At 35.2% G+C, this 17,900-nt stretch overlaps 1 protein-coding gene across 1 annotated transcript; it reads right to left on the bottom strand.

The window, feature by feature from the left end:
- Positions 1 to 7,304: 7,304 nt before the first annotated feature.
- LOC132188509 (rho GTPase-activating protein 3) lies at positions 7,305 to 13,169 on the bottom strand. Its single transcript, XM_059602989.1, has 5 exons — positions 12,567 to 13,169; positions 10,637 to 10,757; positions 10,413 to 10,532; positions 8,688 to 8,918; positions 7,305 to 8,074 (listed from the first exon to the last, which is right to left on the bottom strand). The coding sequence occupies exons 1-5, from the start codon at positions 13,046 to 13,048 to the stop codon at positions 7,529 to 7,531; spliced, it is 1,500 nt and encodes a 499-aa protein (XP_059458972.1). The 5' UTR covers positions 13,049 to 13,169; the 3' UTR covers positions 7,305 to 7,528.
- Between the last annotated feature and the right edge of the window lie 4,731 nt (positions 13,170 to 17,900).

Here is a 17,900-nt window from a genome sequence, read left to right as displayed (position 1 = left end):
TTTTTATTTGAATAGTAATAAAAAATGACTGATGTGATGTAAAAAGTAGGAAGTACACGTCTTGACACCGCATGATTTCATGCATAAAGTGGAATCCTTTTTTACATGTAGGAGAGAGGTTTTTCCATCCTAATATATAAGGATGTTCATTCTCTAGGGTTAATTAAGAAAGTCTAAGCTTCAAGTGTTAGGGTGGTTTGTGCCCTGAAGTTCAATTGCTTTGTATAACATTTTAGTTTTATTAAATAAAATTGTTCATTTACTATTTACTAATTTATTTGCTTTGTGCATTTTAAGTAAATCAAGTAGCAAGTACTGCAGGAGATGTTCTCCTAGGCTATGTTTGGCAAAGGGCCGGACGGCTGCGGACCGGACCGGAGTACCGAGTACCTCCTAACATGCTAACTCAATCAATCTGCTCCAAGAGTGTGGGCTTGAGCCTAAAGTTGTGAACCGTAGGAAGGATTGGAAGGCTAAGGAATTCCCATCACTCGAACAACAAAAAGAAAGAGGACATCCATGCATTAATTTCCAGGGATTTGTAGAGGATCTTCTCTCACGTCCATGCAATAATTGTGTCATTATTCTCGATAAAATAAAGGAGGCAACAACCTCAACTTGCTGGTGAATATGTTGTGAACATAAATTTGTAATGAGATAAATTAGGTTCTTAGAAACAACTTAAACCTAGCAATGTAAGTGCTGATTTATATTAATTATTTTGTCATTATTCATAACGTAAAAACCTTTAAACAGATAAGCTATTACATAATTTCTAAGGAAAATTAAGGTTAAGTCATCAATTAAGCGATTCTTACGAAAATACATACCTATTATGACTAGAGTTGACTTGTACTACTTTACGTGGAAACAATGAGTAACAAGGAAATAAAGAGAACAACAATTACATAAAATAATTACTACCCCAACATAGATTTATTTCCCCAAATCAAGAGAGGATCTTGACAGAACACACACTTTAAGACAACAAGGAGTAAATGATAACCCTCAATCATCTCGTGACACCTAGCTAGTTATGTACAACATCTTCATTCCCACTATATAAAAATAGAATAATATTAGGTACCATCTTTTTATCCTCCTAAAATTGATGTGACTTTTAAAATCACCATTAAATTTTAGATGAATCATACTTGAATTTTGATCCAATGGGAATTTTGAAAGCTACATCAACTTTAGAAGAATTTTATGAAGATAAAAAGATGGTACCTAACATTACTCACAAAAATAATTTGGCTAGTCATGTTGGTAATAATATCACACTCCCTCAGTTTGCCCTAAATAAATTAAGAATTACTCTCATAATTATGAATGATTTAGGCCCCGTTTGGTTTGTAGAATAGATCATTGGAATTAACTAGTTAATCTTAAATATAACTATTCATTTGTTTGGTAATATACTATTCCTGAGAATAGTTTAATTATTCTTATAGAACTACTAATCTCATATGCACAGAATTAGTTAAACCACTCAAAAAATGAGTAGCTTAACTAATTCTTAAGGAATAGAATACATTTTTAAAAAATACTCATATAAATTTTATTATTATTTTTTTATATAAAAAAAAAACTTAACACACAATTTTTTTTAAAAAATGAAAAATAAAGTAGGTGGCTTGACCACCCATTGGGGTGGTCGGCCACCCACAAAAGAGGTTGGGGGTGGTCGCACCACCCCCAGATGCCTTGGGGGACCACCCTCAAGCCGTCTAGGAGTGGTGCGACCACCCCCATTGCATTTTGGGGTGGCTACGACCACCATAGATTTGCTTCAGGGGTGGCCAAGCCGCTTATGTTCCACCCATTTTATTTCAAGTGTGTTTTTTTTTTGTTTTTTTTAATATGAGTTTGAAAAAAATATATAGTATGTATTTTTCGTAATTTTGATTCAATTCTAATTTTTACATGTGTGTTGTTACCAAACTAAGGAATATAAATAGCTATTCTATTCTACACTACACTCTTCTCACTACAAAAAAAAATCAATTTTTGACGTGGCTACAGTACGCGTTTTTTTGCCACGTCACTAATTATTGATGTGACCAAAAATACCACGTTCTGACCTACTATTTTCACAAGTCAAAAATTTCTGACGTGTGTAAATAGCATGTCAGAAATTTCTGACGTGTTAAATGTTGGCACGCTACTAAAAAAATTAGCAGGATATTCAACTTTTTCCCTATTCTTATATATTATTTATTCTTTCCCTTTTTTTTTTTAATTTCCCCACACTCTCTCTCTCCTCTCTCAATCTCCCTCTTCTCTCTACACGGCCGGCCAGCTCCCTCTAGAGGGAAGAAGAAAAAGAAAAGGAAAAGAGAAGGAAAAAAAAAAAAAAAAAAGGGAGAAGAGAAGATAAGAAGATTTTTTTGGCTTTTGAAGATTTGTTGGATTTAACATTTGGGTTTTTTATTTTTCAGGTTGATTTTTTTATTTATTTGGGTTTTTGATTTTTTGGGTTGGGTTTTGTGAAAATAGAGAAAAGAAGAGAGAGAGAGTGAGAAAATGGAGAAAAGAGGAGAGGGAGAGCAGGAGAAACAAAATTGGTGAAAAAAATTACAAAAAAAAAAAAATTAATTGAAAAATAATTTAAATTAATAATTTTTTTAATTGAAAAAAAAAATTCCAGAAAAAATTTTGAAAAAGTTTTTTTTTTTTTTTTTATTGACACGTTAGTAAATTTTGACGTGTCAAACAGTAACACGTTAGTAAAAAAATTTTACTAACTCCTATGTTTTTTATCTTCAATACACGTCAGAAACGCCACGTCAAAAAAGTTTTTTGACATGTCAGACACCATGACATGTCAGAACTGATCAAGAAAAAAATAATTTTTTGTAGTATCTATTCCTAGTAGTAGCTATTCTTTTTTTAATGAATTAGACATTTCATGAATCAAACGAGGCCTTAAGTATCAAAGCTATCCCTCGCCGACTCTATGGCAAGGCTCCAATCTAATCTCGCCTCTCTTTCATCAACCCTATCATCAATTGTTTTTTCCTCCATAATTGAGAATTTCCTTTTGGAATAGTGGTTGTAGGAAAAGAAATGAAAAAAGAGGGGAGGGATTGAAGAAACATAAAATAGGATGGTGGAAAGAAAATCTTTTTTAACTTTGGGAAATCATATTCCCTCCCCAACACCACCGCCCACGGGGCGGGCGGGTATGAAATGAAAGAAATGGTAAATCACAAATGAAGGTCAATTATCAAAGTAGAAAAAGTTAAAAGGTTGAAAACAATAGCCTGAAAAGAAGCACGTGATTTTAAATGGTACATTCTGCAATATTCCATGTGGAGCAAAGTCCTGCAACTTTCAACGTCACGTTGGCTATTTTAATCTAATCTTATCCAACACGCACGCGCAGAGAAAGCGAGAGAGAGAGAGAGAGAGAGAGAGAGAGAGGGTTAATTATATATATATTAATTTGTATTACTTCTCATAAATTGCAGGAAATCCATGCACATAACAGTGTTTATGCAGAATATTTCAGAGAAAAAAAGAAAGAAAATAAAACAAATGAACCAATTTCAAAACTTCAATGCTTAGAGCATTTTCAGTAGTTTTTTTTCTTATTTTCCTTAAGTTTAGGGAATCAAACTACTTTTTGCTTCTCTATTCAAATACACTACACAATAACTTTTCTTTATAATTCGCTATAACATTAAAATATTATTTATTTTACTTTTTATTTTATTTTTATATTCATTTATTTTATATATGAAAGTGTGAGGAGGAGAATGAATATCATTTTATGATTATAATAAACTATGCGGATTGTTACAGTTGTATAAGGAAGATATAGGAAAACTATTGTAAATGAGTATTTGTGATTTTTTTGAAATTTTTCTAATGTGTAGGAAAGGGAATCAGCTTTAGGGTAGCTGCTGGCCGAGAATGCTCTAACAAAATATAAACCCAAGTAAACATAAATAAACCCTAAGTAAAAATTCCTTGATTTGAGCTAGAATTTTTGTTTTCCATCTAAGCTATATAAACAACAATAGTGAAACAAAAAGCCAATAAACAACAGCTCAGATGACAATGGTGGCCGGGAAACCATATATATCTATAATTACAAGTACTGAAGTGGGGGAGGGTTTCTTCATACCAATTTAAGACATTGGAGAATTAAATATTAATAATATATAACAATTAATTAAACACAAACCAATCTTTCAGTCTATTTAAATATTAAAGGAATATCTCATCGAGATATAATAGTTTTCTCTCCCGAAAGCTACCATTTGTTTATATTTTAGTAACAAAGGCTACTGTGACCCACGATTGAAACGTTACCTTAATTATATTTTTAAGATTAAATATTAAAAAAAAAATCAAAGATAAAAACTGTGGGTCATGATGACAGCTTCAGCTATTAATAGTCGTTTTTTTAGGAGAGAAGCATATATATCTCCATTAAATTGCAATATTTTAATTTGCCGTATCTTATGCCAATCTCTTTGAAATGAAATGAAATGACCGGCTAATTTGAAACCAAGATAGAGCATCTCGCAGCATTAGGTATTTTGCCTGGTAAAAAATTATTATTCTTTATTTTACCTACTCATTTGTTAATATAAACTTCACTAGCTTTTGTATTTCATTCTTTTTTTTTCTTTAAATATTATTATTTAATATTTTTATTTATTTATTTATTTATTTCAATTTTCTCTCTCTCACTCTCTCTCCCTCCGATTCAACCCAAACCTCCCATGGCCGACCCCTGCAATTATCTCTTTCTCCTCTCTCTCCCTCCACACCACCACAACCCAAAAAACTTTAAATTTTGGAGGTTAAACAATGCTGCCACAAAAGAAGGATTTGATATTAGAAGAAAAAAGAATTTGATATGATTGGCCTATGGTGGATCTAAACCCCATTTGCGACGGTGGGTTCTGGTGCTCATGATAGGAATTTTTTTGTTTGGATTTCGGATGATTTTAGGTGTAGTTAACTTGGTCTTGAGGAATTGGGTCAGTCTCATGGGATGCAGGTGAGAATGAATTATTTGATATTAGAAGGAAATATGAGAGAAGGGGTTGTTGGGTGGGTTTGTCTAGAAAACCAAGAATGCCTCGGTGAGGAAGAGGAAGAGGGAGAGAGAAGAGAGAGAAATAATATTAAATAATATTATATTCAATCTAGTGTGCTACAGTGAGTAGCTACAAATTGCTATTCATTGTAGCAGTTAAGGTATAATAGTTAATATGAAGTTATTCTGTTGGAGTAAAAAAAAAAAAGCAAAAATAGCTAAATATAGCTAATATCTCTATTTTAGCTACACTGCTGGAGATGCTCTTAATCCAGGTCACGTGCTCTAATAAGAATGCTGAAATATTTGTTTAATGACCAAGATTCTCTAGAATTATTAAGATATTCGATATTTCTTTTAAATGAAAATATAATTTCTTTCACCGCACACGTACAATACATAATAATAATAATAATAAAAAGAAAATAAAAATTTTGATGGATTCTTGAAGGAGCAAAGTTATTTCTTGCGGTCTATTAAATTGACTTATATTCTTAGAATATGTAATTTTCACATATATATTTAAGCAAATGTATTTTAAAAAATACATGTAAGAACCAAAAAAAAAAAACATATAGAAATTACATATTATAAGAATAAATATCAATTTAATGAGCTAAGTTGGAGGAAAATTTTATTTTTTCTAAAAAAACAGTGCATCCATGAACACATGTACAAATAAAACATGATTGAGCGTATCTGTTGAACTTGCCCTCCAAAGTTTAACATTCAGATTGGTTTGGAGGAAATTTCTGTCCTAGAATATATTGTGGAAGTTACAAGAATTTATTTTATATGTAGGAGTTACATAGAATTTATTCTACATGTGAGGGTTACTTAATTAGCATTTATAATGCAATTGAGAGTTATAGGTGTGAGATTAATATTGGAAGCTATAAGGATCCTTTGTAGTCTATAAATATCAATGTGAATAAGAGTAACAATATAGCCCTTAGGGCTTTATGATGTGGATGTGATAAGGGAGCTTTTTTATTTTTCAGCCAACTGGCCCCTAATAGCAAATTTTTTTATTTGGTTCTAAAATTTTCTTGCTCCATCCCCTGAATGTAGGTCATAAACCGAATCACATAAATTCTTGTCATATTTTCTTCGTTTCGCATTTTCCTTTAATTTCCTTTACGATTATGTTTTCTTTCATGTTGCACATAAAACTAATAGAAAAATATCTCGTGTATACCATGCCAAGCTATGTTCAATTATATACTTGAAAGTTATTAAAAAAATAAAATAAGTACATAAACTAAAAAATACAAAAAAAAAAAAAAATGCAGTAGTCAAACCACCCAAAAGCCTCTATTAGAAAATTCCCCCGTGTATCTATAGAATTATCAATAATCATTTTTGTAACGAAGATTTGGAATAAGATATCTACTATTCTCAAAAAAAGCCTTTATTGGGATAATTCCGCCATCCTTTAAATTCCCCCCCGCCTTGCCCCCTCCGTTTCTAGTTTTTTACCCCTTTTTTGTGTTTAATATTATATATTTTCTATAATTTTTGAAAATATAAGTGAGATTTCATATAACTGGCATATCTGCCACTAAAATTTAGATAAAAAGTTCGACCGCGGATCTAGGTGGCAGATTACATCTCGCTGTTTGACGTAAAGAAAAAAAAAAACAGATCTTGATCCGGCAATAGGCCAAGACTCAAGGAGATTTGGGCTTAAGTTAATTTTAAATTAGTCTATCAAGGTGGTGAGTACTGGGCTGTGACAATTGGGCCTGTTTGATAATTGTTTTGCCGTTCACAGAATTTGGATGGCTCCAAATTGTGTTCGGCCGCTCACCCTCTCTGGCTAGTCAGTACATTTGGCTGATGTTCTAGATGTACAGTACTCATAAGAGTAATATTATTTAATACACTTCTGACATACAATTGGATAACGTGACCATAAAAATCATCAATTAAATTAGTATTTGTTAAAAAATACAAAGTACTAATTCAAAAATTAATTTTTACTGCCACGTTATTTATTTGTATAACAATTGTACAGAAGTCTACTAAATGGAATACTATAGTTTGTAGCCAATCACTGTCGTCTAGAAGGACGTACATCGCCACATATAAGCTTCTTTGGTTTACCATGCATGAATATGGGTGTACAGAATAACAATCCAACATACTAGACATTCTACTTCTCATCATCCTTCTTCTGCATCTCCTTCCCAAGCATCATTAAATTCAGAGTTTCTTGCATCTCAAACACCATCATCTTCGCGCGCACTTCCATCAAACCTTTTGACATTGTTATAAAAGATACAAAAAGTCTTTACATATCATACAAGGCGAGGAGGCTCCCCTCAGAAATCACTGTCGATTAGGCTATAGCTTTAGTTAGTACCTGCAGCGATCTTACTACAAAAGCAGACACAGACATCTATGCTATTACAATGTTACACAAACGAGAGCTTAACAACATGCAAACTACCTCTTAAGGCAGGAACCACTCTAAGCCCAAGCTTCTCCACCTCCTCCTCTAGTATTTACAATTCCAAGACTTCCATTCTTCTTTGCTGGCTTATTCAATTGGAACACGGGATGCCTGCATAGCTTTCGCACTCCTTTTCTCAAATTTAGCCAGTCGCCGGAATCATATCCGCTTCTACTTCTGTTTTCTAAATCTCCCATTTCATAAGTAGGTGAGTTGTCACTGGACATGTATTCAAGTGCCTCTTCCCCATTACTATTCTTTTCAAAGCTCCAAAGTTTCTCCATGGTGTCAGATTCCAGCCTGTTCAAAGTGGTAGTCCTCAAGAAGTTACTGTTGTTACGTCCATGGGTGGGACAAGTATTTGAAGGTTGCTCACTTGATGCTTCCCTAACCAAATTTGAAGAAACTGGGTCATCATTGTGGCTGCGAAGATCTGAATATGAAGAGAGCCGCCTATCCTGGTCAACTGATTTCTCTCTTTCTCGTATGGTCTTGAGAATGAGTGTCTTAAGAAAGTTCATAACTTGCACTGCATGAATCAATGCAGTCAAAGGATCTGCCATCTGCATCAAAGAGAGAGAAGGATCACTTTTTAAGGTCACAGATGGCGTTATACGTGTCTGCAAACAAATAGAACTCCATTTCTCATTACAATTACAGTTGCCAATTGTTGCAAGCCCATAGGTCACTAAGTCCCATCTAAAGAACATAGACAAATTTTAATGTAATGAGCCCATTTATGTATATCAGCCAGACCAGCCACCCATTTAACAACACTACTTCTCTGTGAATGTCGTGAAGGATGATAACTTGTTGACAAACAAAATGACTTGATCAGGTCAGTTTTGTGGCAGTAAAATCCATTAAACTTGACTATCAATTGATGATGCATTCAAAAACTCAAAACTTCATTCCTTTAAAAGCAAGAGAAGTTCCATAGCATTAGAGGCTAAATGCAATTTAGCAACTAACTCGAAACATCTTGTAGAAAAGAATGATGAAACAAAATGACATTTAGAAAATGTTATCAAATGAACTCCAATAAGTAGTTCAATTGGCTGGAGATCACGCCTCACGAAATGGAGGTCACTAATTCAAATCTCCACTTCCCCCTCTCCTTGGGGTAAAAAATTTACTTACGATAAAAAATAAAAAATAAAAAAAAAGTTATCAAACCTGAGTCATGTTGGGTGCAAAAACCATGGCGATATTGCGTGCATTCATCTTGTTGAACTGTTCATGCTGCACAACGTCTGCCATTAAATTGATGGCCCAGTCAAGCAAGGCAGCTTCTGTTGGAGGTAGTAATTTTATGAGTTCAACGCAATCATCCTCTGTATTACAGTGCAACACCTGTTCTGGTGTGACAGAATCAAGCACCCCTGTTGGAAGTTCCCTAAGCCATGCCTACAGGGAATCATTGTGGGGTGGGAACACTCATTAGAATGTGAGAAAGAAAGAAAAAAAGGCAAGCATTAAGCTTTGAAAACTATAAAGTACTACCTAAATGTAGGAAAGAACTTAAGATTACACTTGAAACCTTTAAAAATTATGGGTTTCCAATTTGCAATTTGATAGCAAAATTATTAGGGCCCTCATCAGGTAATGTTTGAAACGCAAAAACTTGCAGCCATCTTGTTATTAAAAACCTTCCAATTACCAAAATTTACAACAATCTGAACTTTGCACCCAAAGTTGACCACAGCTCAATACGGGATGGTTGGGGCTTGATTAACATTTAACTCTTCTTTTTTGCTTTCACAAAAGAAAATATTAAAGATAGAATACAATTCTTCACTGAATGCAGAGAACAAACAGAATTTTGGATAGTTTGTTTCACATAATTGTCAAGTTGATGAGCATAGTTATTATAAATCACAAAACATGTAGAAGAGAAGTAATACCAAATAGGAAGAAAATCAAGAATCAAGACAAAAAGAATTTAATTTTGTTTCAGCAAGATTGTCTCCATTCACAGGTGGCAAGAAGAAATATATAAACTAGATTGACAAACATAGAAAGAATAGGACTCACAATCCTAGTGGATGATACTTTGTAATCTTAGAAGAAATAAATTATGATTACCCGAATCCTAGAAGATTTATAGAGTATTCAAAATGTAGAAAGGCCTAGAGGGCTAAGCCAAAGGCAGACCTAGCCCAGGCTTGAAACCCGAGCTCACTAAGTGGCGTATGCACTGAAATCATTCCCTTTGCACACGCCCCAAACAGCAATAAATCCTATAAGAAATAGAATCCACCTAATTATTGACTTGCCAATCTAAAATTTACACAAAGGAAAGGAGCCATTGGTGATATTCTCTCTAAGAAAAACAAGGTACGAGCCTTAAAAGCCTTGCCATTCCAAACCCCCTTGGTAGAAAGGCCGACGGATCCAACACCCAAAAGGAAATTAAATCATGAAGATACACTGCATTCAATATGGATTCCTGTGCCCGTCAGTACTTGCCTTATCAAACCCACTTACCAACTAAGGACAGGCAACCTCTACAAAGGTAAAACGAACTATGTCAAAAGTGCGCTAGTCTTACACATTTTCTTGCTTTTCACTTTTGCTTATACAACTTATCAAATTCACTTTCACTAACTTAAACATCGGAGATGGTTCCGCTGACACCACATTCGACGTGCGCGGTCACTGTAACAACAATTTACAATCCTTGAAGAAAGGACTAAGATTTCCAATCCTAGAACAACTAGGATTTAACAATAGTAGAAAAGAAATTATATGGAATTTGACACATTGGCAATCGAGAGTTTGAAGAGACAATTGCAATTCCTGTACCAATCTGAACATATAGCCTCTCCCCAACTACAATGCTTTCTGCTTGTTTACATTTAATAGGAGGATTCTAACTAACACGACATCCAATATACATACCTTTATCAAGCCTGCTAAGCAATGAACATCAATTCCACGTGGAACTACACCTTTGTTTAGCTGGTCTCGAACATTTTCTTCTTGGCTATTCTCAGCATTTATGCGGAATATTCCTTCGGCCTTCAAGCATGACAAGATGGAAAGAACTCAAAATTTTCAAAATAAAATAACGAGTAGCATTTTAACATGCATATCAACAAATTCCTAGTACAAATAAAACATACACTTAGGCCTCCTTCTGAATACAGTCTCTTTTGCATCATAAGAAGAATTGTCGGAACACTATTCCCTCTGGCATCATATGAACACTGCATCGACTTTGCAGAAACTCCAAAAACACTTGCACTGTACAATAAAAGAATAGCATGTCAAACCAGTCAAATAAGATGATGCGGAAAATGCTGATCAGTATAAAATAATGATAAGGTTGAGATTAAAACCCTTGAACATGAGAATAGCTTCTATAATTCAAATATACAACCACCGAGATCCACCAATAGGAATTTGTTTACTTCAATGTGATCACGGGGAAACGAAATAGATTGACAAAATATATAAAAGATTGTGTGAGGAAAATTCCAACCTTAAAACAGAGCAGAATAAACAATATTTCCCTACGCAAAATGAACACACCAAATGGTATAATTAACATCTTAGAACCACTTTAACTGACCCACATTAAAAGGAATTTCAGTGTGATTTCCTGTTGTCAAAGTATGCACCACTTCAACCAACAGCAGTTTATCAGGAGGTAAAACAAAAGCAGAGGTTAACATATGCCAAGGACACTGGTTATTAGGACGTTAAAATGCAGGAACAATCATGCCAAGAATCCTCACCCCTATATATCTCATCTTCTAAATTTTCCTCTAAAAACTTTTCTCTCTAAAAGGAAAACAATCTCATATTAAAGATGATTTCTTCCACTCCTATCATCCAAACAAAGGAATATATATTTCCCTTTTCTAGTTAGAAATCTGAACTATTTTGAATTACCGTGAGCAGAGGATGAAAACTTAACATAATAGAAAATCTTAAACTTACATATAGGAAAATTACGGTTGAAGTAAGGAAAAATGCAAAACCAGTCCATGTGGTTGCACTGATTTGCAATAAACTTCTTAAGGTTAAAAAAATGGTTTAAAACTATCCGTGGTAAGCATAAATAGCAAGTAACTCCCTCTTCTGAACTTCCGTTTGAAATTTTAGAGTGCCACGTCAGCACCAATGATAATATGACATGTGTTCCCTATAATAAAAATAAAAAAGTATAAAAAAAGAAAAATATAAATTTAAAAAAATAAAACGACAAAAAACGTAGAGGTGGTTCAGCCAGCGAGTGGGGAGTTTTAAGCCATTTTTTAAACCTCAATGAGCTCATTGCAAATCATTGCAGTCACATGAATTGATTTTGCATTTTACCCTAAAAGTAATATCACATTTTTTCTTTATTGTATAAATTTGCCCTTATCCAAGTACCATTTCTACATAAATCCCTCTACATTTGAGCACATGACTGTCTTGATGCCTCACTATTTAAAATATGCGTCTAACTTGAAGATGGAGATTAGCGCAACCTCGTTTGCGCTAATTCTATCTTAAAACCAAAATAAATGTCTAGTTTCCGAGCTCTCCCCAAAAGGCCCCAATTCTACAATTAGCAACCATCGTATGGTTAAGCATTCCTTCAAACACAGACAAGCATCTGTTTGAACAACTAACAAAATTGGATATTGCCAACATAATTGAATTACAGTATCATTTTTGCCCACAAGTGTTCGACAAGCATTACTACTTTTTAAAAGAAGAAATCCCAAAAATTGGATGTTGCCGATTCACAAGTACATCACCCAAAAACATGCCAAAAATCCTCTACTTTTCCTTCTCATCTTGAAAAGCCAATGAAAGGCATACAGAAGTTCACAAAATGCATGTAGGATTGAAATTTGTTCTCAGTTAAATAGTCTTGTTTAGTATCTGTTTGAACAACCAACAAAATTACATAATACCAATATGGATGTCCAATCAAATAAAAACCTCATCACAATCCAAGGGTCCAAAATTCTACCACTAATTAACTAATAACCAAATCCAATCACGTATACCTGAAATTCGTAGACAGTAAAAGTGATAATCAATAATTAAGAACCTCACCTGGCGCTAGGCACCCTTTTGGGAACCTCAGGCTCAAGCTCAGTGGGCAACCCCAGAAAGCCATTGAACCTATCAAAAGTCACATGCGAAACATGCCTCACTTCGGTCGGCCAGCTAATGTCCACGGATGAAACATCCTCCCTCTCCACACTACATGTCACCAGCAGCGACTTCCTCAGCGCCGCGACCAGAATATCCAGCACTGGAAACTGAGCGCCATTACAATGTTGTCGACCTTCACTACTCTCATCACCAGTCCTCGACCCCGGAGTTATGAACGGGGTGGTCGAGATGGGTTCGACCAAAACATCATCACCGTAATCCTCGTCTTCAAGTTGTTCATCTTCCTCTTCCTCTTCCTCTTCCTCTTCACCGTCCTCGTCTTGCTCGTCCTCGTTGTTGTAAAATGGACTCACAGGGTCCGAGTTGAACTCAGTGAGTCCCACGAGTCCGCAAGATTTGGATCGAAATAGGCGAGTCATTGCTCAACTTTTAACCGAAGAAATAGATAACGGGTGAGAGTCTTGCAGTTTAAAGCGATAACAGAAGGTGGCGGTGTGGAGGACAGAGAAGCACGACCTGCAGCGTTAAAAAATGTGGGAAAACATGGAATAAATATTAGAGGGAAAAAGTTGGTGGTTGTTAAATATTTATTAAATAATTAATTAAATCCATGGCTTTTTGGATAAGTAGGATACACTACCGGCAATTTTCTCCTGATTTTTGTTTCTTAATTCAAATAAATTTCTTAATAATTCTTGTTATCATTTAAATATTCTTTCAAATAAAGGAATTATGACGTACCTATAAGAAAACATCAAGAGAGTTTGTTGCACCAAAATTTTTAGGAGTTTTTCCAACATAGGAAAATTAATGGGATTCAAATAGTCAATTGTTACTATTTTTAGAATACTGCTATATATATACAACTTGATACTTTATCTTCGTTATTTATTTATTTATTTTAATTAAAATAATTCAACGAAATAAGCAGTGATTTATCAACTACAAATTAAGTACCGGTGTTGGGGAAAGAGGTAGGGAGGTGGAGAAGAGGACGAAGAGGTTGCTTGGGAATGAAAAGATGAATGATTGTGGGATGGTATGGCGATGGAGACATATCTTTTTCAGTTTTTGTTTGTGTTCTTCTTGTTGCGTGAGTGAGAGATGGGAAGATTCAGGTGGGGGCTCTGGTAGAAAGCAGATGCCAAGGCATGTTTTTTAACTTAGAATGATTTGGAAGATACCCTCTACAGTCTACAATACATGTCCTTCTAGGCTTCTAGCTAAACAACATGTGGGCACCTCCTTTTTGCCACCTTCATGTCTCATAATTCTTTTCCCTCTTTCGGCTCTCTCACCGATCAAGTACAAAAAAAGTAGTCACAGCCTTTTTTGTTTAACAGTGGTTTTTTTTGTTTTTTTTTTAAACGAGTTTAAATTCGGTCCGGTGTCATTATCTGCAGCTAATTCGTTCTTTAATCAATATTGTCGTCAAAGTCTTAGACATACGGAAGATAATGAAGTTCATTAAGATTTGATTGTAGGAACTAGGGAAGTGTAGTGTAGCTAAATGTTATTTATTAGTCAATTCCTGTCCTATCATGTTAATTGACACTCACCCTGCATTTTCTTTCTCAACAAATACAAGAATAAAAACAAGATTTTCATGCATCCATACATACTTTTTATAGAGATTGGTGAATAGTTGTTTTCGCTAAACTCGTTCTAAAATGTCCTACGAGCCATCCAACATAGTTTTAATATCTTCAATCAATTAGCTGTGCCAATTTTAACAAGAACATTCATGCTGCAAAGCATGCACAATTTTTAAGGCACCTCCATCTACAATTACTCATTAGATTTTTAAATCACTACAAAATTCTACTATATATCTTTCATGCTGTCACTATCTCAGCTACTGTTAGATCAATAATAAAAGGCACTACAGTACACATAGTTGCCATTACATTTATCTCAGATAACACCTACATCCATCTTCTTTTTCAGTTTCTCTAACTCAACATCCCAATTCTCTACCTCTCTTGTCTAATATTTTCCTCCATATTATTCCCAAAAACATATGTTGCTTGATACAGAATTTAAGAAGCTTAATACAACTGTGCATACCTCCCCCCACAATCATTCAATATTTTTGGTAGAAACATGCAGCAAAACCGTCTAGTCCTAGGGCTTAAAAATTGAATATCAGACAACGCCACATTAATTTTCTTTGTTGTAAATTCCTTTAGCAGCTGCAAATTCATTTCTTATGTGACACATGCTTTTACTTTTGAAATACATTCTTCAACCCCAGCAGGCTCAACCATGGTGAATAAATTATGATAATACTAAATAAATGCCTTTTTTTTTTGTGTTATGATCCCCATTATGAAATCAATTCATTTATTTTCCTTTTTTTTAATGATGTGAAACCCTCAATTTTATTGTTGATGGGACTAAGGTATACCCCGAATACTTGCCCCCTCCCGCGAGAGACAAATATCGCTTAAGCCCCGAGTGATTTATTTTGTGTAGGTGTCGAATTTGGGACAGTGGTACCCCAAGCCAACTAAGCTACTTCCTGTCTTCAATTTTCATCAATTCACTTATCTATCCCCCTACGGCCTCTTAAATGCCTTTATGCTACGCTCTGAAAATTTTCAGGTTCTTTGTTTTTCTGCAAATCTTTGCTGGGATTGTAATTAAAGCCTGAGCTTAAATGCGTACCAAGAAATGAATGAATTATTAGACCAACCAAAAATGTTATTTACACACACGATTTCCGAGGAAATGTAGTGCAATAGTGCATCATGTAGATCCCAATTAAAGAACTATTGATCACACGCCCTGATCACGTGCCGAAGTGACAGTTCAAATGTTTCTGTAGACGTACCAAATTATTTGAAGGGAAATGTAGGTTTCATTCAGAGATTCCGAACATTTAGATTTATTATTGTAGCAATCTCTGAAAAGGGCGTGTCTCGCTGTCTTGTAATTTTGCTTCTCTGTCCCAACCAAGGATAATTCATGTGGCCACATGGGGTGCTGCTTTTCTGCTCCCCATTCTACGCACTTTCCCCCCTTGTCGTTCTTATCAATCCTTCCGCTGCAAGCACTTAGCAGTCTTGCTTTTCTTTTTGTTTTTATATGCATTTTTAATAAATTAATTTAGTTTAATCCAATTTGAAAAAAAAAAAAAACTTTATCCTTATAATAACGTTAATTTTACCCAAATAATTGTTACGGCTATGAGTAATTAAGGTTAATTTGATACACATTGTGGATAGAGGTTGACCCAAATAATTGTTACGGCTATGAAAAACCCGAATAATAGATAGAAAAGTGAGCGGGTGTTTTTTACCCTAGCGTAAAAAGCTTTGTTCTCTCTCCTTGATAGACAAAAACCTGCCGCCGGTGCTAGAGGAGGAGGGGAAACCTTCTGGTTTTCCCCCTCCTCCCCCCTCTTCTACAGCTTTATGCTTTTCTTTTTGCTGAGTTTCTCTCTTCTTGAGAAAACTCTTATCTCCTTAGAGTTTTCTCTAGATCATCTCATCGTCTTTGACGATTTATCCAAGATCCTCTTAAAACAGCAGTTTTGGTCTTCTGTTCTCCACCTCGTCGCTGGCCGTTTATGCGAAGCTTTCAAGATGGGATTTTTCAAAATCAGATCTTGTTTTCTTCGCTTGGCCCAGCCTGCAATGCGCCATACCACCCCTCTCACCGGCATTCCAGCTTCCCGGAGCCTCCTTCCGCCTCTTCTCCACACAGCCACGCTCCAGCGCGTGGTTCACACGCGCTCTCGTGTGGGTCTAACATGCCGGACAGGTTCCGCTCACCGCCTTCCTCCGCTTTGTTTGAAGATGAAGCTGCTGATTTCTGGGTTTTTTCTGTGTTTTTCTGTTTGTTGGTGTTGTGGTTTGTACAACTCAACCCGAACTATTTGGGCTTCAGACTCTTTGTCTGTGTAGGAGATCCCCTTTCCGCTGTTCTTTTCCTTCTTAGTTTGTTCGGTTTCCATGGAAATTGGGCTAGATCTAAGTTGCCACCTCTTAGTCTGTTTGGTTTCTGTGGTTACCAAATTAGATCTAAGTTTTTAGGGGTTCTTGTACTCCCGATGGTTTTATCCATCATTTTGGGCCGCGGCCTTCAAAAGCTGCATTCCCACGTGACTGTCACCTTCCTGGATTTCCTTCTGGGCTTTGAGGTGCTGATGTCTTTCATGGCTGGGTTTTTGTGTTGTATTCTTTTTCTTTTTGTTGTTCCTCCTCTGTAATCTGGTTTATGTGGAATGAAGTAGTTTTTACAAAAAAAAAAAATTGTTACGGCTATGAGTAATTAAGGTTAATTTGATACACATTGTGGATAGAGGTTGTAATGTGTGACACGTGAACGTGCCGATGTATGTATGTCATGCAAAGGAAGCTATCTGTCGTTAATTAATATGCCACCGCACGATGTTGACTCTCGGATGGTCCCAATGGCATCTTGATAGGTCACACGTCTTGCCTGCCGCCACGAATCCACGATGAGCATCATCATATATAGAAGAAGTTAAGATTGTCCATCACCGATGATGGCTCACCATTTTAAATTTTTTTCTTTTGTAGGTCGCACAAGATTTTAATTGTGTGCTTTACCTCATAGTACCCCTTCCTAACAATGGAGTAATTAAAACAAAATTAATTCTGGAGACAGAAACCCTTATGGGTAATTGGGTATGGTGCACAACCCAAGTATGAATATATATTTAAAATTTCATTTCATAATTCATCATGCCTTCTTTGTCCCTCCCAGGAAAGGACATGTTCCATATACCAGTTTTCATTAGGGCTGACATTTTTTTTTTCACTAAGTCACAAATTCAACTTGAATTCAGTACAAATTTAGCGAGTTAATGTTGATGGATATGACTTGTTTAATTAAATAGGTCAAGTTATGTTTGACTTATATAATTCTATACTCATAATTCAACACGATACATAAGTGCTGATAATTATTTTACACGATCTGTGAACCTATGCATCGCAAACCCAACATGTAATCAACAAGCGTAAAGACGAATTATTATCCATAATTTCCATTAGCTATGAAGCGTAAACATATGCAAGTCAAAATTGTGAGGTTTGTAGTAATTAATCTGGAAGCTAAATAAGTATAAGAGACGAAATCTGCATGGATGGTAAATACGCAGCGGCTGATTTAGATGCTAGCTCCAGGAAAAGATACAAGGCCCTTTTCATCTGCCATTTTGAGGAATTCTGTTACTGCATGGTAGTTGTTGCAAACAAACACTCCATATATATCAAAACAAAACGTGGTATAATTAATCTA

This window comes from Corylus avellana, chromosome ca7 (genome assembly GCF_901000735.1).
Source record: "Corylus avellana chromosome ca7, CavTom2PMs-1.0".
Taxonomy (NCBI): Eukaryota; Viridiplantae; Streptophyta; class Magnoliopsida; order Fagales; family Betulaceae; genus Corylus; species Corylus avellana.
The sequence above is the reverse complement of the archived record's forward strand: the minus strand, read 5'-3'. Positions and strand labels throughout refer to the sequence as shown.